Genomic DNA, 24,148 nt, shown 5'->3' with positions numbered 1-24,148 from the left:
TTTTGGATAATTATTCTCTGTAAACTGACAACTTATTGGGACAGGGAAACTCACTACACTTCTCATTTTCTTTTCTTAGCTCAATTGTTCAGCCGCTTGGACCCTGAGCATGACACACATTCACAACAATCGGTAAGTCCCAGCCCCCATGCGCCCAAATAGGAGCGCCTAAAAATAAGGAGCATGCCGCAACTGTTGCGCTGCCGGGGTCTGACCAATCCCTGCCCCATCCTCCCCGTAAACCGACCCCGACTCCCGTTATCCTTATGGATTAACAAATAGACTATGATCACAGAGGCTGAGTGACGTGGCCCGGGGTCCTTTATAAACCCACGTCTTTGCTCTCTCAACAGTCAAGTTAAACACGCTCAGAGTCAACTCCTACAGTGCTGATCCAGCTCACCTGCCACCAACCTCCATTCTTCAAAAAGCGACATTCTTCTCGGGGCCATATTAGAAAGGACCGACTTGTCAGGAGGGTGCCAATTAAAAAAAAGCGACGACCAGCTGCCTTGCACGTTGTAAATCGGATAATTTAATCCATCACTGCCTTGACCTCAGTGCTTTCTTCGCAAGTACATCCGAAAAGTCTCTAGGCTGCTTTTTAAACTCCTCCAAGTTTGAACTTTCCTTCGCTTGCCATCGACCCGCTAAAGTTTTCTGCGCTGCCGAGCGCACAATTCAACACTTAAGTGTCACCCGGGTATAAAAGTGGACACGGAAAAAGCCATCATGATGAGCAATAACTACAGCGACGAGCAGCTGCCTCCACAGTACTACCAGGCCACTGACTTTGGGGAAGAGGAGGACGACGAGATGCCGGCCACGGAGAAGGATCTGGCTGAGGACGCGCCATGGAAGAAGATCCAGCAGAACACCTTCACCAGGTGGTGCAACGAGCACCTCAAGTGCGTCAACAAGACCATCACCGACCTGCAGAAGGATTTTAGTGATGGGCTGAAGCTCATTTCACTGCTGGAAGTTTTGAGCCAGAAGAAAATGTACAGAAAGTACCACAGCAGACCCAACTTCCGTCAGATGAAACTGGAAAATGTTTCTGTGGCACTAGAGTTCCTGGACAGAGAGCATATCAAACTAGTCTCCATAGGTAAGTCGGTCTTTAATGGCTTTTTGAATGGAAACTATTTAGCTGTAAAATGCAAACATAAAAACGTTAGCAGGCTATTATTAGACAGGAGCTAGTAATAAGAGGGAAGGATTTATGACAGCTGACACTGACCCTGTGTGCCCAAGTCCTAATAAGATGCAGTGCTTATTTTAAAGATGAAAACATTTCATATCTTTTGATATTTTTAAAGCTGTCATATCTTCACAAACACATACACATTCTGTAGCTGCCATGCTGGTATGTTATCAGCCCAGGTGTCAGCAGGCAGTGAGACATGGCTTTCACAGGCCTCTGGAAAGCTGCATTGAGCAGAGGTCAACAGCTTATTGGAAAGTTACGGCAGAGGTGTCACTGAGGTCACTCACTTGTGTCAGGGCCAATGGCCTAGTGGCTCCATAGTGTGCTTTATCTTAGTCCCGCTGCAGCAATCTGGTCAACTACAGGCTGGAAATTCACTAGGACTGTACTAATGAGAATTTATATGAGGACAGCAGTACAACACACAAACACAGACACACAAACTCGGTACTGACAGGTCAGGGGTCAGACCAACTCAGTGGGGCTCTTAGCTGACAGCCATTCCTGTCCAGACCCATCAGCAACTTCCGTGAGGTGAGGATTAACTCTGGTGGGATTTGGGGATCAGACTACAGTTATAGATAGCTGCAATTACATGAAATTGTAGTGGATTTGTTGAATTTGTGTCACATCCACAGGAAGGCTTCACTTCACCAGAGTGAGCAGGATGCCAGCTCCTTAAAACTATTTAATAACTGAGGAGAAACTAGGAGCATGGTATGAAAAGCACAGATATTGTAATATGAAGAGTTATGGCTTAATTATACACCTGTAGACAGCCACACAATTCATACAGGAGAAAGGTTATTAAATTTTTGACAGAGTATTTTTCTGTTTTGGTGACTGATGACCCTGCCACACACTTGAGTGAAATTCCCAGGATGGCTGAGGCTTTGGCCGGCGGACTGTGAAGGCCACAGTCTGTCCAGCTGGACATGCACTGAGTGTGTTTGTTCTAAAGTGTGTGTGTGTGTGTGTGACATGACACTGAGTGAAACTGTCAGTCTCAATACTCAGGGGTCTTGCTGATCACAGGAGGGCAAAGGTCACAATCACAGATATTACCTGAAAGTCAGCAGCGCGTGTGTCCAGGATAATGTGTGGAGGAATGAACGTGTAAGTGAGTGTCTGGCACAGTTGCTGCAGCTGTACAGACACACACTAGGTCAGACTGTTTTGACAGAAACAGGGCATGATAATAGAAGAAGTCCTTGCATTTTACTTCCTGGCCTCTTCCTGGATGCAGGTGGAAACGCAGCTCGATTAATATGATGTCTCAGTCGTAACAGTGACCCAGAGACACTAAAAAAATCACCACAGGCTTAGTTGCACACGTGTCACAGTGTGTAACTAGATACCATTTGATGGATGTCTCTTTGACCACACAGTTGCCCTTAAAGCCGGACATGGCGGGATCAAAACTACACTGTGACACGTCGTGCCACCTGCCGGTGCCAGTCAAACGGTGACACATCAAACATTACCCTCCGACGGGGTCCACTGATCTATGAAAAGATAAACAGCCTCAATAAAAGAGTCCTGTGATAAACAACTGGCATCAAAGCGCCTCCGTTATTAAAGTCTTGCTAAATTAAGTGGAGTGTATCACACAAGATTAGTTGATGTAACATTAAACTCTACCACTCCTCAGAGGTTATTTGGCTTAAAGGATCTGAATTTGGAAATGAGAGTGGATTTAAAACTGCTTATTTGACAAACTTTTCCTTAGAGAACTTCGGGAAAGGGGCTGTGTGCTCGCTGTCGATGATTCTAATCTCTGTCTGTTTGATTTATCACACTCCAACGCTATAAGTTTGGAGGTAATTGAAATCCAAGTGGTATTTATGCAGAGAGGGGATCCACTTCCACATATCCTCAGCTGTCACTGTCTTCAGAGGACCATTGTCACTGGATGACAGATTGTCAGGGGTCCTCAGCCAGACAGCTGTCTCAGAGAAAGGGGCTTGGGGAAAGCAGTGAGGAGCATTAGATTCTTGTCTCCGCAGCAGTCAATCATCATTGTTTATATTTCTACTCAGAATAGACTGGTCATCTCAGCAGAACAGCAAGGAAGGAGCATATTTATATAATCAATTTATGGTTTAGCATTAGGGTGCAATGGTCAGTGATACAACATACAGGAGTTAAACCAATTCGCTATTACATTGCACAAATCTCCCTAGAAGGGCCCAAAAACAAGTGAGAATGGAAATACAGCTGGAAGCTGCAGTTAACTAGTATACGACCCAATACTGTGAGACATGGTGCATTATGTGAATTTTTGGAAGTTATTAATCCTCATCAACACTGTTGTCTCTGCTGTCCAACTACAGATAGCAAAGCCATTGTGGATGGGAATCTAAAGCTGATCCTGGGTCTTATCTGGACTCTCATCCTCCACTACTCTATCTCCATGCCCATGTGGGACGACGAGGATGACGAGGAGACCAAGAAGCTGACCCCCAAACAGCGTTTGTTGGGCTGGATACAGAACAAAGTGCCCCAGCTGCCCATCAACAACTTCAACCGTGACTGGCGGGATGGCAAAGCCCTGGGAGCTCTGGTCGACAACTGTGCCCCCGGTAAGAAGCTTGTAGTGGCTTCGGCTGAGTCTACAGGGCGGGTGGAGTAAGTGCTGAGTCAGAATACGTGCGCTGCCTGTTGACAGGCTCGTTGTATATGGTGGTTTTGCTTGGTTGCTACGGAGGTTCGGTCAAGCATGTGTCAGTCAGTGTATTTGAGACAGTATCACCTTCTCAAGAGAATTTGTCTCCTTTGCTCCTCATCTAGAAAGGAGGGCTGTATATATCTCGTAAGCATTCTGGAGCGCGCGCGCGCGCACACACACACAGTAACAACACACAACACCAGCACACACACACACACACACACACACACACACACACACACACACACACACACACTCACACAGTAACAAACACACATCCAGATTCAGATTCATATGTCAGCCAGTTTAATCTGTCTCTGGAGAGCAGGCAGTGTCAGTGGGTTGTAGAGGGGTTGCTGATGGCCGGAGGACGTCCCTGCCAGCTGTCCCACAATGACTGAAGCTTTCACTCTCACTGTTTCAAGCCCTGAGGCCCAAGCCTGGCTTTCGTGTTTATAGCCTTGCTGCTACACAACACCCCCAAATTTGGGCACCATTCCTCCTCTTCTGTCAAGGGGGATGCTTGGCTCCGCATCAAAATGCAGAGTGATCTGTCACAGGGAGGTGCCTAAGCCACACATCCAAGGACCACAAGTCCACAAATTGAATCACTGCCAATTTAGGCTTGTGCTCCCAACACTGAACATTAGAGAGTCCACTTCTGACTGTGCTTCGCAGAGTGAAAGGTGGAGGAGTAGCAGAAGTGTAGAAGACCATGTTTAAACTGTGTTTATATGAGACATTGATCTGAAGAGACACATCTTTCAAACACTGTGCTGCAACACTGACCATACAAGGCTCTGTTGTTTCATCAGCTTTCACCAAACAGCAGGGTTACTGAAGAAACTATCTCTGTTCTGAAACACAGAAGCTCTGCTTTTAATTCAGATACAAATGGGCAAAACTAGTTACAAGTAATTTATTGGATTGATTGTGAAGAAACTCAGCAGGCAGATAGCTACAATTGTATATTAGTATATTTATTTTATTCTTACATAGTTACAGCATATGCCTGCTTCCCTTGGTACTACAGTGATGTTGCATTATGAACTACATGGCTATGGTTTTACTCCAGAGCTGACATCACTTAACAGCACTGATTTCCCAATAACATGGTGGAAAGCCCACCCTGGTTCCTCCCTGCTGACGGCTTTACAAAGCATTTTTCTTCTGTGCCGTCACAGCACACCCATTCCTCACAGATCTATATAAACACAGCCCTGTTAATACTTTGCTCCTGTGTCTATATTAATTGGATAATGGTATTCTGTGGTGTGCATGTATGGACCTGTTGAGTGAGTGGCCACTCCATCTCCAACACTAATCCAATTTAGGTATTAGCAGCAGAGAGGAGGCTAGCGTCAGCCACGGTGAAAGTGCCAGAGCGTCTGTTGAGGTTATTTCTTTTGAACAGTCAGGAGACACTTTCATTGTCCCACTTTTTTTTTTTTTTTTTTTTAATTCACAGGAGCACAGCAGTGTGGGTAAGGTTGTAGTTGGAGGTGTTGGAGAGATAGTAGTGACAGCCCAAGTGGCCTTATTATAGCAAGTGTAGCACTGTCTGCATTTGTCTGTGCAGAATTGTCTAATCTGTTTGCATTCCGATAGGTTTGTGTCCTGATTGGGCGGAGTGGGACCCAAACAAGCCTGTGCAGAATGCGAGGGAAGCCATGCAACAGGCCGACGACTGGCTGGGTGTGCCTCAGGTAAGATGCAGTATAGATATCAATTGTAGAGTTCGCCTGGATGGGGTTGATCTAAGACGTGCGTTTCCTCTGTTAAGCAACATATACTCAGTGGAAAGACATTGAGTAAGCACCAATCATGTCCAAGCAGTTTAAAAAGCAAATAGCATGATGCGTTTGCGAATGCAAACATGCCTCATCGCATGTGCATACACCTGTGAGGCTGCACTGAACTGAAAAAAGGCAGCACTGCAGATGATATAGAGCCCAGTGTTTTTCCAGGGAGATCACGCTGGAGGGTATCATGAAATATTTATTACCCAGCTCACTTCTAATATTTCCATTTACTTTATTGTAGCTCTCAGTGAGTGAGGGTGTAGGAGTTTTATTTGGTAGATTCGTGAAGTTGTGGAGGTGTGAGATTTCTTAACACCTTCCGAGCCAGCCACGGAAACACAGGTGTAAATATGCCCGCGCTCATCACAATAACAATGTGAACAGAGCAAGAGTGCAATATTTTCAGTCCCATTTGTAAGACTCTGAGTCTTCGTATTGTAATGTGCACTATGCAGGTTGTTTACTTGTTTGTCTAAGACACAGAGTTAGCCCTTCTCCATGAGGCTTAGCATTGGCGAGATAGCTGGGGGCTGTATGTAATAGCTCTGCCGGGCCTGGGGGCTGGATTCCAGTGTGGTGGTGTTAAGGAGATGTGGGAGAGGTCTGGCTCAGGATAAATCCCCCTGGCTGGCTTATTGAAGGCAACAATCCTTAACCCCGCTGTCCTGGGGTTAAATATAACTGGCATGGAGCATGGCTTTGTGCCACTGTGTGACAGACAGGCAAACAAGCGCTGCAAGGGCGAGAGGAGTCAGAGTTGGAGGGAACAAATATGTTTAATCCTTGTTAAATCCAATTGCACTATGCAAAATGAGGTTAAAAAGTTGTATGAAGAGTTAATCATCACCTTCTTACAAATGACAATACAATCAACTGAAACATAAATTAGGCTATGGTGTTTTTATTATGGTCACAGTTAATGCAGGAAGTTGCATACAACTGAACTTTACACTTCATGTTACCTATGCTTTTTAATCACAAGCCAACCAGACATTCATACAGCCATGTTGTGTGATTAACCCCAGTTGTTCCTCTGTGCTCTAGGTGATTGCACCTGAGGAGATCGTGGACCCAGATGTGGATGAGCACTCAGTCATGACCTACCTGTCCCAGTTCCCCAAAGCAAAACTGAAGCCCGGCGCTCCTCTCAGGCCCAAACAGCTTTTCCCAGACAAGGCTAAAGCCTATGGACCAGGTGGGTAGCCCACACCTGCACAGTTCACAACAATTCATATGAACAGTATGAATGTTTAATGAGTATTGTTTCCCTTCGTAGTCCTGAATATCAAAGCAGTGATGTTAGGCAGCAGTGCCACTTAGATACACAAGTGTCTTACTTTAAAGAAACTTTTAAATAGTTTTTTTGTTGGTGCATCCACTTTGTTGCCTGACCTTAATATTGTTGCATTGCATCAGTCTTTGCAGAGTATTTCACCACAGTCCATGTCTTTATATTTGCATTACAGGTATCGAGCCTCATGGCAACAAGGTGCTGCAACCAGCTGTGTTCACGGTAGAAACTCTGGAAGCTGGAAGTGGTGAGGTCCTGGTCTATGTGGAGGATCCGGAGGGACACAAAGAGGAGGCAAGTTATACCTGATACACAAGGACTATTAACATACAGCCCGCACGCCTTCTCAGAGAATCCTGGTGCTAAGTTTCAAAGTTTAAAAGTGTAGCATCTAATCTTTATCTAACCCTCTCATGCTTTGTCTACTTGTTCTCCAGGCTAAGGTTAAACCCAACAAGGACAAAAACAGAACCTACACTGTCACCTATGTTCCTAAAGTTGAGGGTGTCCACAAGGTAAGGACCTAACTGCTATTATTTGTTGTGCACATTGAGTGCATCGATCACCCAGCACGAAAAAGGACAAACCAGACTATCTGTTTTTTTTTTCCTAGGTGAAAGTGCTGTTTGCTGGTCAGGACATCGACAAGAGCCCCTACACTGTGAACGTGGCAAAGGATATGGGTGACCCCAGCAAAGTCCATGCAAGAGGACCAGGTCTGGAGCCTACAGGCAATGTGGCAAACAAACCCACCTACTTTGACATCTACACAGCTGGTAAGTATGGAAAACTCTACCACTTTCCATACTGACATGTATGACATGACAGTCAAAGCCTAAATCAAAAGAATCACTGGAGTTTTCTTAGAGAGACTCAAGCTACAGGATCAGCTCTGTCCTTTAATAGCTGATTATTTCTCTGTCACCCTCAGGTGCTGGTAATGGCGACGTCAGCGTGGTCATCGTCGATCCTCAGGGCAAAAAGGACACAGTGGAGCTCATCCTGGAGAATAAGGGCGACAGTGTTTTCCGTTGCACCTATCGTCCCATGTTAGAGGGCCCTCACACCATCCACGTATTGTTTGCAGGCCAGGAGATCCCCAAGAGTTCTTTCACTGTCAACATCTCAGAGGGTGAGCCATCTGTCTGCGTTGTAAATTACTGTCAGACAAATCAGATTTCTTAGCGTGCTGTTAGTGTCAGGGCGATCTATCCATCACAATCTGCAGTCATCTTTATTCTCCCTGGGTCAAACCACCCAGTATAGACGATAACCCTTCCTATCTGTCATTTCTAGCTCTGCCTGTTGCTCCTCCCAAGGGAGCTCCCCTGCAGATAATCCCTCAGTCAGTGCGCGCCCCTCCTGGAGTGAAGGGTGGGAAGGGGGCTCCCCCTCCAAAACCGGGCCGCCCAAGTTAGTATGGTCTGCTGAGAAGGAGCCTGTGCCCATTGCTCAGCCAGATCCCTCCCCAACCCTTTCCCTATGCCGCACCTTGTCGACGCCCCTCTGTGCTTTCTCTAAGATTCTGGTGCCGCGGCTCAATGCGGTGCTGTTTCTTGCGTCCTGCAGCTTGATGGTTTAAATTCAGAGAGATGAGATGCAATGTTGTGCCAATAGTTTCCGATTGTCCCAGTTTGCATTTTCTGTCCACTTTGTTCTTCTCTGTGAAATATCTTTGCTTGTGCTGTTGACATGTTTGTTTTTTATTGCATATAAATTTGCATCAGCCAGCATTCAATTTAAGCCTGCAGTCAACATTTCTGACTGACTGACGGAAATGTTGTCAGAAGCTCCCTTGATGCACTTCATTTGTGTCAATATCCCATGCAGCGAATGTTCTGTACTTGCATTGTTTGTTTGTGCTGCAAAAAGCGTCATTCTCATTTTCAGGTTCTGTCAGTCAACATTTAAGGAATCCCATTTGAATTGGATATTTTAATGTCTTTGCCACTAACACTGCTGTCAGCTGCTGGCTACTCTCAGCTGCCTTTTGCTTTGCTGAATATTTCTCTCTTTCACACTTGTTGTTATTCGTTTCAGCCATAAACCCAAACGCCTGCAGAGCTACAGGCAGAGGCCTTCAGCCTAAAGGCGTGAGAGTAAAGGAGGTTGCAGACTTCAAAGTTTTCACCAAGGGAGCTGGCAGCGGAGCGCTCAGCGTCTCCGTCAAAGGACCAAGTGAGTCAGACAGCTCTCTGCATCTCTCCTCACTCCTCTTCGTGCATATTTTGGAATTATTTTCTTTGTTTGGGTTTTCGTCTGCAGTGTTGCATTCACTCAGTTATAGGTTAGGTATACGAAAACGCATAAAATGTTTCTTCGACTTGAAAAGAGTCCATACTGACTGTATTATTTATCCTCAGCTGGAGCAGAGGAGCAAGTGAAAGTGCGAGACGCAGGGAACGGAGTGTATGAATGTGAATATTACCCTCTTAAGCCTGGTAAATACACAGTCAGCATCACCTGGGGAGGCCAGCCCATTCCACGCAGGTAGGGTCCTGTTGATGCCTTTAGCTATTCATTAACAATGCACATTCACATTTACAGAAGGTAATATTGGGCATTCTTGTGTGCTGCAGCCCCTTCGAAGTGGAGGTGGGTGAGGAGGCAGGTTTTCAGAAGGTGAGGGCCTGGGGTCCTGGTCTGAAGACTGGCATGGTGGGAAAATCTGCTGACTTTGTGGTAGAGGCCATCGGCACTGAAGTTGGAACTCTGGGTGAGTGCACAAGTGATAAAAAGTGGGTTTCTTTCATTTTCAAATCTGTGCTCTAAATGTGGGAATACTTTCTTCTTTTGCTCAGGCTTCTCCATTGAAGGCCCATCACAGGCTAAAATTGAGTGTGACGATAAGGGTGATGGCTCCTGTGATGTACGCTACTGGCCCACTGAGCCCGGTGATTACGCCGTCCATGTTATTTGTGACGATAAGGACATCAAGGACAGTCCCTTCATGGCCCACATCCTCCCTGCAGTCAATGACATCTTCCCTGAGAAGGTAATTCCCACTCACTGAGTTATAAAGCATACATGTCAGGATAAAACCGGTTACCATGGTGATCGTTTCTGACTATATTTTAAACAAAGTTCAAATGTCTTTTGTGGCTGCAGGTGAAAGCCTATGGACCAGGTCTGCAGGCAACTGGTGTCACTGTGAACAAACCAACCGAATTCACCATTGATGCTCGCATGGCTGGGAAGGGCGACCTCAAGATCTACGCGCAGGTATGGACAGCACCAGTCTGTGAAACCGCCATTGGTTATTTATAGGAACGCATCATTTATATTGCATGTGGCTGTACAGACCATAGCTGACATGCTTTTGTATCCACTAAGGACGCTGAAGGCTGCACCATTAACATCAAGATCACTGACAGGGGAGACGGCACATATCTGTGTGTGTACACTCCTGTCAAGCCCATTAAACACACCATCATCATCAGCTGGGGGGCGGTCAACGTGCCCAACAGCCCCTTCAGGGTAAGACACACGACGATGTACGGACACACACACACACACACACACATAGAGCTATACTGCATTTAAAATTCAGTCAATTTAATATAATGATACTCCATCAAATAAAGACAAAGTAAGAGGACTGCAGCAGTCCTACTTGAACCAATTGCTTCTAACTCAAGTACACTGCGAATTCATTAGGTGCTGGTTGGAGAGGGTTCTCATCCAGACAGAGTCAAGGTCTATGGGCCTGGAGTGGAGAAGACAGGGCTCAAGGCTAACGAGCCAACATACTTCACTGTGGACTGCAGTGAGGCTGGTCAAGGTGAGCATGTACAAGGAGATTATGTGGGCGGTTACAAAAACACTTCTGAGTGTAGCTGACTCTTAGTGAAATGAGTGCTGTGAATGTTGGAAAATATAAAGCACAGAATGAACAAAAATAGGTTAATCTGTGCAGCTGAGTTGAGCAGGTGAGGCTCTAGGCAGCGGATGGACTTCTTGGGTTTATTCAAGCAATTTTGAATAACCTTCATGAACTACGCTCATTGCTCATTGCTATGCACCATTAGGGGACATCAGCATTGGAATCAAGTGTGCCCCAGGAGTGGTCGGCCCCGCAGAGGCAGACATCGACTTTGACATCATCAAGAATGACAATGACACCTTCACTGTCAAGTACACTCCCCCCGGTGCAGGACGATATACCATCATGGTTCTGTTTGCTGACCAGGTAAGAATACAGTTCCTGTTGGAGGAGGGACTGACGGTGTGTGTCACATCACTTGTCAAATGATGGATTTTTATTGTTTTGATTACTTTTACATTTCCCTTCTTCAGGAAATTCCCATCAGTCCTTTCAAAGTCAAAGTGGATCCTTCCCATGATGCTGGCAAGGTGAGAGCAGAGGGTCCTGGTCTCAACAAGACAGGTGAGATATACACAAAGCTACCAAGCACACTAAACTTATTAGGGGTTTTCATTTGCGAGCAAACACCAACTACAATACTTGTATGTCAAAGAAAATCATGTGATTTGACTCGGATTGATAACACTGAAAAAACACGTGTGTTTCAGGAGTGGAGGTGGGCACTCCAACCCACTTCACCATCTACACAAAGGGAGCTGGCAAGGCCAAGCCTGAGGTGCATTTTGCAGCATCAGGCCCAGGAGAGGCGGTTCGTGACTTTGAGATCATCGATAACCACGATTACTCCTACACTGTCAAGTACACAGCTCTTCAACAGGTACTGGAGGCCTCTGTTTGAAGCCCAATACCATTAGAACAGGATTATTCACAGTAATACCCCGAATCAATAAATATTCATTCTTGTTCTGGTGTTTTTGCAGGGAAACATGACAATTTCAGTGACTCATGGAGGAGATCCCATTCCCAAGAGCCCCTTCAACATCACAGTGGCTCCACCTCTGGATATCGGAAAGGTGAAAGTGGAGGGATTAGACACCAGTAAGTTACAAATACTGAATCATATCCTCTTGACATACACTATAAAAGTAATTAATAGCAACGGCTAAGTGTGTCGTGTTAATCTTTCTTGCAGAAGTCGAGGTCGGAAAGGATCAGGAATTCTCAGTTAACACAAAGGGCGCTGGTGGGCAGGGCAATGTAGGTGTGAAGATGACCTCACCCTCTGGCCGACCAATCCCATGCAAGCTGGAATCCGACAAAGCCAACGGCACTCACAGTGTGAAGTATATTCCCCCAGAGGAGGGGCAGTACAAGGTTGATGTCAGCTATGATGGCAACCCGGTGATGGGAAGCCCCTTTGGGGTGGAGGCGGTGATGCCTGCTGATTCTTCAAAGGTGAAAGTTTGCTGCATGTAGTTTTTCACTCTTTCCCAACTTCTCACATACAAGTTTGTGACACCACATCTCAAAAAATTGACCTAGCTGTTCTCATCACAGGTGCGAGCCTTTGGGCCAGGCCTGCAGGGAGGAATTGTTGGTAAACCTGCTCCATTCACTATTGACACAAAGGGAGCTGGTGCAGGCGGGCTGGGCCTGACTGTTGAGGGTCCCTGCGAAGCTAAAATTGAGTGTCAGGACAACGGCGACGGAACATGCTCAGTGTCCTACCTGCCCACAGAGCCTGGAGAGTACGCCATCAACATCCTGTATGCAGAGCAGCACATCCCCGGCTCTCCCTTCAAAGCTGCAGTGCGCCCAGCCTTCGATCCCAGCAAGGCGACGGCCAGCGGCCCTGGTCTAGAGAGGGCCAAGGCAGGCGAACCAGCGACCTTCACTGTGGACTGCACCCGAGCAGGCGACGCTGAGCTCACCATCGAGATCGTGTCAGAGACCGGGGCTAAGGCTGAAGTGCACATCCAGAAAACTGCAGAGGGGATCTTCTCTGTGACGTACATACCACCTTTCCATGGCGCACACACCATCACGATCAAGTATGGTGGCCATATGATTCCTCAGTTTCCCAAGGTCCTGCAGGTTGAGCCGTCTGTGGACACCAGCGGGGTGCATGTCTACGGGCCAGGAGTGGAGCCCAGAGGTAACAAGACCAAGAATCTAAACATAACAATGTGTTAGCATGTCATATTAGGCTTCTGATGCACTTACAGTATGTACTATTGCTAAAAAGGTTATTAAATTATTGGTAATTCAACGTAAAAGTAATTGCAAAAAATTCAATGAATCATTTATTTATTAAGAAAAAATCCCAGATACTTTTCTCTGTTTTATATCATTAAAAATTCAGACAAAGACAAAACAAGTAATATGAAAACATCACCTTAGGCTCTGGGAAACTGGAACAAGAATTTTTCACCGCTACATCTGAAAGACCAAACGATTACTTGATTAATTGGTAATGGAAATATTTAACTGGCAGTTGCAGCTTTCATGTCTATTAATTTAACTAGGTCATAAACAGCTGATGAATCAGTTATAAAGATTTATAATGTGTAGTGTTGGAACTGTGTTTGATGTTACTCTCTGGCAACAAATCACATGAAAGGCTTTTTCCATTTCTAGGGGTCCTCAGGGAGGTCACCACCCACTTCATCGTTGATGCCCGCGCCCTCAACAAGGTCGGAGGAAATTATGTGAAGGTTCACATTATCAGCCCCTCCGGCACCAACACAGACAACTACATCACTGACAAGGGAGACGGCACCTATAGGGTGGAGTACACGGCATTTGAGGATGGTAGGAGCATATTGCATTATGTCATTTAACAGTGCAAATAAAGGATAAGGAGGAGAGACGTTGGAACAACAATGATGGAACAAAGATGTCCTTAAAAAAAAAAAAAAAAAAAGTGTAACAAACTTTTACAAACCTGAAAACCTCAATTTATCCGCTGCAGATAATCAGAGGGTTTTACATAGACAGCCTGTCTGAGCGAGTGCATGTAGACAGACAGAGAAACCACTAACAGGTGCTCGTGTGGGGAGCCATTTGGGAATAAAGCAGGGGAGTGGGAAAAGAAAGAGCGAGAAAGAAAGGGGTATAAATACAGAATGATGCAGTGAAGCAAAACTTTGAGGGGCAGAGAGCAGGCAGGCAGGCAGACAGGCTCTGTTTTATAAATAGGGTGCTCTGGAACAGAAGCTCTTAACCAGGCAGGTATGTGTGCTGAAGGCTGCCTGCACACAGCAATACAGCAGGGGAATGACAGGGGATATTAATAGAGACCTATAACACAAAGCAAAGAGATCACAGAGCACTTCTCCACCACCAGACATGCTCTGATATCATAGCAGTGTGGCTGGGAATCTGGCATGTAGACCTACTGAGAGGGCCCTGTCAGAAAAATGTTGTAACAGAATAATGAATAGGGAACAGATGTAATTCTTTGTACGTTCACCAGCTCGTCTGCACTCTAGATGGCATCTTTCATAAATAAACAGATGTTTATCTCCCTAAAAGGGAATTTGTCTGCCCCATAATTAAAAGCAAGTGGCAATACCAGAAAATATTTGCTTGCTTTGAAAACACTCAGAGAGACGCAGAGAGGTATGATAGCACATATTGAACTGATGTACCTGTCTGTGTGCAGGAATGCATCTGATTGAGGTGCTGTATGAGGATGCGCCTGTGCCTAAGAGTCCCTTCAGAGTGTCTGTGGTGGAGGGCTGCGATCCCACCCGGGTGCGCGCCTACGGACCAGGTCTGGAGGGAGGAATAACCAACAAGTCTAACTGCTTCACTGTGGAGACCAGGTACTGTTGGATCGCATTTAAAGGAGATGTTAGTTGGGGCTTAACTCAAATATGTGCAATAAATTTAAAGAGTTGGCTTCCCTCTCAGGGGTGCTGGGACAGGGGGCCTGGGCCTGACCATCGAGGGAGCCTCAGAGGCAAAAATATCCTGCAAAGACAATAAAGACGGCAGCTGCAGCGTGGAGTATGTCCCCTTCACTCCTGGAGATTATGACGTCAACATTAACTACGGAGGTCACCCGATCCCTGGCAGTCCGTTCCGTGTGCCAGTGAAGGACCCCGTGGACCCCAGCAAAGTGAAATGTTCAGGTCCAGGTCTGGGCAGCGGAGTGAGAGCCCATGTTCCTCAGACTTTCACAGTAGACTCTACTCAGGCTGGACAGGCCCCACTGGACGTCAAACTCTACGGCCCTACGGGTGAGGACAAACTGGGCAGCAATGAAAACCCACAAACTGATAAAGTGACAGATAAATACAGTGAAAAAAACAGTTGAGTTTGTGGTATGTGATTATTTCCATAATGTCTTATTCCCAGGTACCGTGGAGCCAGTTGGTGTGAAGAACAACGGCGATGGCACCCACACAGTCCACTACACCCCAGCTCAGGACGGCCCTTACACTGTAGCTGTTAAATATGCAGATCAGGAAGTCCCACACAGGTACAGTATGAGTTTTTAAGAACCCACTAAGCCAGGCAGTATGTGCAGATATGTTTTAATTAAAGCCCCGTTCTGTCTGGCTGGATTTAAGAAAGAGAAGTGCAGCTCAACATATTTTCTCTTCCCGTTTCTGTCTTCTGTAGGATTGGGTTTAGTAATTACACTTGATACTCTGTCCTTCTTCCATAGTCCATTCAAGGTGATGTCTCAGCCTGGGCATGACGCCAGCAAGGTACGTGCCAGTGGCCCCGGTCTAGACACCAAAGGTGTGTCTGCCAGCCTGCCTGTGGAGTTTACCATTGATGCCCGGGATGCTGGAGAGGGACTGCTCACTGTGCAGATTCTGGTGGGTTCAGACACATTCACTCAAAGATCTCTAGCTTTTGAATCACAAGTTGCCACCTAAAATAACTCAATATCCTCTTACTGACAGGACCCAGAGGGCAAACCGAAGAATGCAACCATCCAGGACAATAGGGACGGCACCTACACTGTGTCATACGTGCCTGACTCCACAGGCCCCTACACCATCACCATTAAATATGGAGGAGATGAGATTCCTTACTCCCCATACCGCATCCAGTCCCTGCCCACAGGAGACGCCAGCAAATGCCTCCTGACTGGTAAGAAAACTACTGTGGATCCATAACGGTACTGATAAATAAAAAAAAATACTTCTCATTATCATTTCTATATGTATATTCACTACTATGCTATTTTTCATTTCAGTGTCGATTGGAGGACATGGCGTGTGTGAGTAACCAAGGCTTTGTTTTTATTTTTGTGCTATGTTGCTAGAAAGTCTTCCAGGCATTTATGCAGCACTTTTTTTTTACCCCCCTTTTTTCCTTTTTCCCAGCGAGTCTTCAGAAACTGCAGACCTCTGAGGATACAGTCATCACAGTGGATGCCAAGGCTGCTGGGAAAGGCAAGGTGACCTGTAAGGTGCTGACTCCACAGGGGATGGAGCTGGACATGGACGTGGTGGAGAACCATGATGGGACATTTGACATTTACTACACAGCCCCCGAACCCGGGAAGTATGTTATTACCATCCGCTTTGGGGGGCAGAACATCCCTAAGAGCCCCTTCCATGTGGTGGTGAGTAAAGGAGTGGTAAAAAGCTGCCACAGTTGTGTGCTGAACAGTTTTCCTTTCCTGACATTCAATTGTATGAAACCAACTATTTCTCCTCTCCCTGTATTGACAGGCCACAAATGAGCCAGTCGCTCCCCGAGATACCGTGGATCCTCTCTTCCGTCCTGTTAATTTCCTCGTCCCCTTCACGCCGCAGCAAGGAGAAATCACAGGTGTGACATCCACCACTCATACAGAAACTAAATCCTGTGCGCGCGTGCGCGCACACACAAACACACACACAAACAAACATTATTTTTAGGTCACTGACATTTAACAATGCCGCTGTCATTTCTAGGTGAGGTGCGGATGCCCTCAGGCAAGACTGCCCGCCCACATATCACTGACAATAAGGATGGCACCATCACAATCAAGTACCAACCCACAGAGAGAGGCCTGCACGAGATGGACATCAAATATGAGGGCAACCACATTCCAGGTTAGTAACACACCACATTACGGGGATAAGACGCGGCTGCCCTTGCTATCTTATTCTTGTAAGCAGAAAACGATAGATGTCTCATGCTGAGACGACTCTATACACAGTTCTGAGTGTAATTACTGTTTGCCGATGATTATATTCCCTGTAGGAAGCCCTCTGCAGTTCTATGTGGATGCTGTGAACAGTGGAGTGGTGACTGCTTACGGTCCAGGTCTGAGCTACGGCATGGTCAACAAGGCCACCACTTTCACCGTGGTCACCAAGAATGCAGGCGAAGGTAAAATAGCTTTCATTTCTGGGGATATTTGCCACTTAACAGTAGATCTGCAGGTAATACAGTTAACCTGGTTAAACTGTCGGCAACAGCACACTGCAGATAAGGAAGAATCAGGGCATATTTTCTCCCTCCCAGGTGGTCTGTCGCTGGCGGTGGAGGGTCCCTCTAAGGCCGAGATCACCTGTAAGGACAACAAAGATGGTACCTGCACTGTGTCCTACCTACCCACGGCTCCCGGAGACTACAACATCATTGTCAAGTTTGACAACAAGCACATCTCTGGCAGTCCCTTCACTGCGAAGATCACTGGTGAGGAGATAAAGTATTTCTCCCACAGCCTTTTTTTATTTTTTTTTATACACCATGTATATTTACGCTATAAGTGAGGTTTTAAGGGTTGACAAAAATCTAAAGCACCTTTTTTTTATGTCAAGGGGATGACGCCATAACCAGGACATCCCAGCTGAATGTCGGCACAGCGGCTGATGTGTCCCTGAAGATCACAGAGACAGATCTGAGCTCTCTGACTGCCAGTATCAGAGCTCCATCAGGCAACGAGGAGCCCTGCCTGCTCAAGAGACTGCCCAACAGACACCTCGGTGAGATATTCACTCGACAGAGACACAAAATAACAGGAAGAGCAGAACACAGATAAGGCATTGTTGGGTTTATCTAATGCATTTAGGTTTCATTTTCCTTGATTTTTTTCCCCCTCTCCCCCTTGTTTATGTCCACAGGTATCTCCTTCACCCCTAAGGAAGTCGGTGAACATGAAGTGAGTGTGAGGAAGAACGGCGTGCATGTGGCCAACAGCCCTTTCAAGATCATGGTTGGCCAGTCAGAGATCGGCGAGGCCAGCAGAGTCAAGGCTTTCGGTAAAGGTCTGGTGGAGGCACACACCTTCGAAATGGCTGAATTCTTTGTGGATACAAGGAATGCAGGTGAGCATCAGAGGCGGTTTGTTTCATCTTTATGGGAAACGCTGTTGGGAGAAAAATACAGAAGCAACAAATACTTTAATACTATGTTTCCCTCGTCCCTGTAGGTTATGGAGGTCTAGCATTGTCAATTGAGGGTCCGAGCAAAGTGGATATCAACTGTGAAGATGTAGAGGATGGGACGTGCAGAGTGACATACTGTCCAACAGAACCTGGAAGTTACACTGTTAACATCAAGTTTGCTGAAAAGCACATCCCAGGTTTGGATCTTTTACTTGAAAAATGTACAAATATGAAAAATTTGACACTTAAAAAAAGAAATGATAATTTTGTTTGATGTACTGTATATGCATTTTTCCCATGCAGGAAGTCCTTTCACAGTGAAGGTGACAGGAGAAGGAAGGATCAAAGAGAGTATTACCAGGAAGAGGCAGGCGTCCTCTATTGCCTCAGTGGGCAGCACATGTGGCCTTAACCTCAAGATCCCAGGTGAGTACAGAAGCCAGCCAGAAGTGGTTAGAGGGCAGCGGTCGACCACCTTAAAATAAATGAACCTGCTTCATACTCACATTTGTATTCTCACTGCTTTCTCCTCGCTGTAGGAAACTGGTTCCAGATGGTTTCAGCTCAGGAGAGGCTGACCAGGACGTTCACCCGCAGCAGCCACACATACACCCGCACTGAGCGCACAGAGATCAGCAAAACCCGCGGCGGAGAGACCAAAAGGGAGGTGCGAGTGGAGGAGAGCACCCAGGTGGGTGGAGGAGGAAGCCCATTCAGAGATGTTTTTGGAGACTTTCTGGGCAGAGAGAGCCTCAGCAGCTTCGCTGGCATCACTGCCAGACCTGAGGGTGAGAGTCCACATTTATCCCTTTTGAATTGTAGAAACACTAAAAAGATATACAGTGCTTTGCAATATTTCTTTGTCTTAATGAACAGTATCCACACATCCTGCAGAAATCTCTTGTTTGTATCTAAACCACTGTTCTGCTCTGTCACACCAGTCGAGAGCGGCTCCCAGGCCATGACGGCTCAGGTGACCAGCCCAGGCGGGAAAACGGTGGATGCCGACATCATGGATGGAGGGAGCAGCACCTACAGCGTTCGCTTCATCCCACAGGAAATGGGACCCCACACGGTCAACGTCAAATACAGAGGCCAGCACGTCCCCGGAAGCCCCTTCCAGTTTACTGTGGGGCCCATGGGGGAGGGAGGAGCACACAAGGTCCGGGCAGGAGGACCTGGCCTGGAGAGGGGTGTGGCCGGAGCACCCTGTAAGTTCAACATGTGGACATGAAGAATGTAGTTTTTACTATTTAAGAAATATTTCATGAAACCTTGTCACACAACTTTCATCTGATCCGGCTTTGTTTTACCTTGGTTAGCTGAATTCAGTATCTGGACCAGAGAGGCAGGTGCTGGTGGTCTGTCCATCGCTGTAGAGGGCCCGAGCAAGGCTGAGATCTCCTTTGAGGACAGGAAGGATGGTTCTTGCGGAGTCTCCTACATAGTGAAAGAACCAGGTAGCACAAAAGTAGAATTTTCCTCATTTGCACGTTTTAACTGAGTGTTGTTCGTGTCTGCACCTTTAAACTTTTCAGTAATTCTTCCCATACTCCCTCCAGTTCATTTAACGGTGAAAGTAAACAACCTGTCTGCTTCCCCAGGTGACTATGAGGTGTCAATCAAGTTCAACAACGAGCACATCCCTGACAGCCCATTCATTGTTCCGATTGCTACACTGTCAGACGAGGCCCGCAGGCTCACTGTCACAAGCCTTCAGGTAAGATATCTCACACACACACACACACACACACACACACACACACACACACAGTTTAGAAAAGCCAATTTATTCTGTTGCACAAAATAAAAACAACTCACACACAGTCACAGAATGTGTGAGCAACAGATTGCATTTAACATAATGTGAGAGTAGTTGTAGATATTTCTGTCTAATAGCACTTTGCCCTTGAAGTGTACTTGAATGCCAGTGCTGGAGCAGTATCCACAACTATAATACTGTGATGCTGGCCAGTGATGAAGGGCTGGATTAACTGTCCCTTGCTCATGTGGGGCAACACAAGCTGTGCTATGTGTGGGCAGACGGCTAGTCTGTGCGATTGTGCTTCTGTCTGGGAGGAAGGAAGACAGAAAAGAGTGAGCGGGAGATAAAGATACCCGCGACGGCTCACATGGTCGGTCTCCTCACTTCACAGACGCTTGTTTTATTTGCGTTCACAGTTTCCATTACAACTGCCAACAATGCTAAAAACATATATTTTTAGTTAAGTGAAATGCCACTTCAGAGTGCTTTCTCTTCCACTAGAAGCCAGGTGAAGTGCAATATCAGACCAACATTTAAAATGTCACGCTACCTCTCATATCTGCTAGGACCGCTCGTCCGCCTGTAGGGCAAAAACACTAAACGCCTCGCTGTAAACTCTGACCTTTTCTGCCTCTCACACCCAACCGCTCGATCTATTCTCGTTCAGGCATGATGAGTCACACGCTTTGTGTCCGTCAGGGCACGGGCACAAACACACGCGCACACACACAAACGCACGCACACACACACACGCACGCACACGCACGCGCACGCACACGCACACGCACACGCACACACACACGCACACACACACACACACACACACACACACACACACACACACACACACACAGATATTCTTATGATATTCCTCCCTGTCTCCTGCAGGAGAAGGACTTGAAGGTGAACCAAGAAGCATCTTTCATGGTGCAGCGAAATGGGGCTCGAGGTGTGGTAGACGCCAAAGTCCACACCCCCTCCGGCTCTTCTGAGGAATGCTATGTCACTGAGCTTGACAGCGGTATGCACTAACCTCACAAAGTGACAATTCAAAAGTCCGAGAATTTATTTTTTTATCTGTGAGAGTTGCGTTTGTGAGTGCAAGTTTGTCACATCTCCACCTCTCTTTTTGTGCTTTCAGACAAGAACGCAATCCGCTTCATTCCACGGGAGAATGGAGTCCACTCCATAGATGTCAAGTTCAATGGATGCCACATTCCTGGAAGCCCCTTTAACGTGCGAGTGGGAGACCCAGGGCTGATTGGAGACCCAGGCCTGGTGACTGCACATGGCCCTGGACTGCAGGGAGGAACCACAGGTAGATATCATCCCCACCGATGAAATGTGTACTGTGTTTGCTGATAATTTAACATGATATTACCGTTTTCCTTTTTATAAGCCGTTCTTTAACCATCTGTATCTTCTTCTTTCCTCCAGGTGTACCCTCAGAGTTTGTGGTCAACACCTGTAACGCAGGCTCAGCCACTCTATCTGTCAACATCGACGGGCCGTCCAAGGTTAAGATGGACTGTCGGGAGTGTCCTGAAGGATACAAGATCACCTATACTCCCATGGCACCCGGCAACTATCTCATCACCATCAAATACGGCGGGCCACAGCACATAGTGGGCAGTCCTTTCAAAGCTAAAATCACAGGTCTGCTCCACAGTCACTCTCCCATCTGATCTGGTAGATCTCAGATGACAAGTGTCTCACTTATGAAACAAATGTTCTTCTGAAAAAAGTGTGGAAGTCAGGAAAATGTTATGTCATCTGCGTTTATGCAGCTCAGTGGTACATCTTACATAAAAGCTGTCTTTTTCTGGCACCGTAGCAATATATTCTTGTCACTACTTGGTGCATAGAAATTCTTTCTTTTTTTTCAATACTCTCAAGATTGAAAAGAATTCCCATGAGTCTTGGAAGTTCATACCACTTTCAAGTTATTTGAAAGTGGTATGAATTATTTTTCTATTTGAGCCCAGGGCAATAGTCCACTCTCTTGCACTTTTCTGTGGAGAGAAACTCTCCCCATGAGCAGCAGCATCTTTGTTTCCCCTCATATCTCTCTCAATGCTGAGTGCGTTATGTAATGTCTGGACTTAAGCTTGATGACATTAGATAACCTCTCTCTCTCTCTGTCTCTGTCTCTCTCTCTCCCTCACCTCCAGGTGCCCGGCTGTCAGGGGGACACAGCCTCCATGAGACGTCCTCTGTCTTGGTTGAAACAGTTACCAAGACTTCCAAAGTGGCCGGTGCGTACAGCGCCTCCTCGTCCACCACCTCAACCAAACTGACATCCGACGCCAGCAAGGTGGTCTGTCGTGGAACGGGTCTGTCCAAGGCTTTGGTGGGACAGAAAAACAACTTTACAGTTGACTGCGGCAAAGCAGGTGAGACCATCATCCACAACAGACACAGACGCATTGTCTTTTTATAAAAGTAAAAGCATGAATCAGGCAACCACAGTTTCTACAGACACAGCAGACTAAAGTAATATTAATAGATTGTTTTGGCCATATGGCATACAGCTGACACAGATCAAAACTGCATTTATTTTTTGGCAACCTAACCAATATAAGTCCAGTATTCACTCTCGCATTAGTTCTTTGTTCTACACCAACTCCTGAGGGAAATATCTGGCTCTTCAGCAGCAAAATGCACCACTATGATCACCAGCTAGTCGCTTCATCTGTCGATTGGTGCTGGGCAGATCATGTGCAGTTTATCAGAGCTTTTTTTTACTGAAAACATCTGCCTGCTAATGCTGGAAACAAGTTTAATATGTGAGAGTAAACAGAACATTAAAGCTGTGGGCCGTAAAAACCAAAACAAAGTGCTGAAAGACACTGAAACGCTGAAGTAGAGCTGAATCGTAATCACAAACACAAACACATGAACCTGGGCTACTTTTGTACACCATGATCATTAAATCCCCCTCTTCCTGCTCTGTCCAGGCACCAACATGCTGATGGTGGGCGTGCATGGACCTCACACCCCCTGCGAGGAGGTGTATGTCAAGCACATGGGCCAAAAGCTCTATAACGTCACCTACACCGTCAAGGACAAGGGCAGCTACACCGTGATCGTCAAATGGGGTGACGACAACGTCCCCGGGAGCCCTTACAAAGTGGTTGTGCCCTAAAATAAACTGTACCAATATTCCATCGCTCCTCCTCCTCCACTGACCCACCGGCCTTTTCCCATCATGTGCACGCATCAATCAAACTCAGCAGTCCTTTGCTCTTCAACGGATTACAACATACTCATCATTACACTAAAACCTGCAAGAACATTTGCTTACAGTATTCGTGATGGTAGAAAATCGATTGTGCCAAAGTTTTGTATTAACTCCAGAAATGACATTTACAAGTATGCATCCACATTCAGAGTGATGTTAAGGCAACAGCGTGGTTTACGAATCTTTGAGTGATGTTGGTTCGATGTTTTGCTCGGTCCATGAAATTTATTTTCTCCTTTCTGTTGTGTTGTAAACGAATGGCATCATATATAAATGTTAAGACATGTTGGAATAATCAGCAGTATTGAAGTGTGATGCTATGTGGTTTTGTATGGTCTAAGAATGAGAAACTGACTTTTTTTTGTTATATTAACCTATTTTTTGGTAAGTCTTTGCAGACCTAATAAAGATTTAATTGCTTCCTTTCCAGACGATTGTGATTGAATTGATTTGATTTCTCACAGTGCTGGCAGCAGAGCCTTTGCTAGTTCAGCAGGAGCCATCTCTTAATTTCATAGTTTCACCGTGCAGCTATTTTCTGACAACTGCTGGCTCATCCCTCTGAGCAGCTGTCAGCACATGCTCTCCTGATCACCGAGGCTCTCAGCCGAGTCCCCGACCTGTATCTTGTCTCCACTGAATCACCTTTAGCCCTTCATTTACCTTTGACATCAATTCCCTATTTAGTATTGCATTAATAAAACAGTGCAGGATATTCTCCAAGTCCACTCATTTACGTCCTGTACTTGTCTAGATGCAATCACAAGATGGCAGCATAGTCAAGCTCTCCTCTAAATCTACCAGAACAAAATATCCATTGTTCCCAGTGAAGATTAACTACACCATCCTCAACACAAGGGAGCCTGCGGAGCATAGAAACCAGAGGCATCAGCTTCTATTGTGTGTGTAATTAATCCTGTTGGATCAGAGATGGAACACAAGTGGTTTCTGTTGTGGCATCCTCATGGGGGGGTGGGGTGGGGGGGCAGACCCTGCTGAGGCACA

General features: G+C 46.3%; 1 protein-coding gene across 2 annotated transcripts; it reads left to right on the top strand.

The window, feature by feature from the left end:
* Positions 1 to 371: 371 nt before the first annotated feature.
* Positions 372 to 23,572, top strand: LOC111229537 (filamin-C-like). 2 transcript variants are annotated; one of them, XM_022755881.1, is made up of 46 exons: positions 372 to 1,108; positions 3,541 to 3,789; positions 5,484 to 5,581; positions 6,722 to 6,872; positions 7,144 to 7,262; positions 7,406 to 7,483; positions 7,582 to 7,744; positions 7,900 to 8,100; positions 9,009 to 9,146; positions 9,332 to 9,458; positions 9,548 to 9,684; positions 9,770 to 9,963; positions 10,077 to 10,190; positions 10,302 to 10,445; positions 10,626 to 10,749; positions 10,997 to 11,157; positions 11,265 to 11,355; positions 11,502 to 11,671; positions 11,775 to 11,892; positions 11,987 to 12,249; positions 12,352 to 12,949; positions 13,432 to 13,605; positions 14,459 to 14,621; positions 14,710 to 15,038; positions 15,157 to 15,280; positions 15,470 to 15,626; positions 15,714 to 15,903; positions 16,010 to 16,033; positions 16,140 to 16,381; positions 16,491 to 16,590; positions 16,716 to 16,856; positions 17,008 to 17,136; positions 17,272 to 17,445; positions 17,571 to 17,735; positions 17,874 to 18,077; positions 18,182 to 18,334; positions 18,441 to 18,563; positions 18,677 to 18,925; positions 19,079 to 19,348; positions 19,460 to 19,597; positions 19,742 to 19,857; positions 20,791 to 20,923; positions 21,044 to 21,220; positions 21,340 to 21,558; positions 22,074 to 22,295; positions 22,860 to 23,572. In XM_022755881.1, exons 1-46 carry the CDS (start codon positions 733 to 735, stop codon positions 23,045 to 23,047), a joined length of 8,118 nt encoding a protein of 2,705 aa, XP_022611602.1. In that variant the 5' UTR covers positions 372 to 732; the 3' UTR covers positions 23,048 to 23,572. The 2 variants fall into 2 exon arrangements, with proteins under 2 accessions (XP_022611602.1, XP_022611601.1); XM_022755880.1 differs by having other exon boundaries at positions 12,337 to 12,949.
* Positions 23,573 to 24,148: the final 576 nt, after the last annotated feature.

This window comes from Seriola dumerili, unplaced genomic scaffold (assembly GCF_002260705.1).
Source record: "Seriola dumerili isolate Sdu_G_001 unplaced genomic scaffold, Sdu_1.0 BDQW01000242.1, whole genome shotgun sequence".
Taxonomy (NCBI): domain Eukaryota; kingdom Metazoa; phylum Chordata; class Actinopteri; order Carangiformes; family Carangidae; genus Seriola; species Seriola dumerili.
This window is presented reverse-complemented; position numbering and strand designations above follow the sequence as displayed.

Coding starts and splice junctions, on each gene's coding strand:
- LOC111229537 (XM_022755880.1), top strand. CDS start 733: ATGATGAGCAATAACTACAGCGACGAGCAGCTGCCTCCACAGTACTAC. Junction 12,950..13,431: donor GCCAGGAGTGGAGCCCAGAG/GTAACAAGACCA, acceptor TTCCATTTCTAG/GGGTCCTCAGGGAGGTCACC. Junction 18,926..19,078: donor CATCACTGCCAGACCTGAGG/GTGAGAGTCCAC, acceptor CTGTCACACCAG/TCGAGAGCGGCTCCCAGGCC.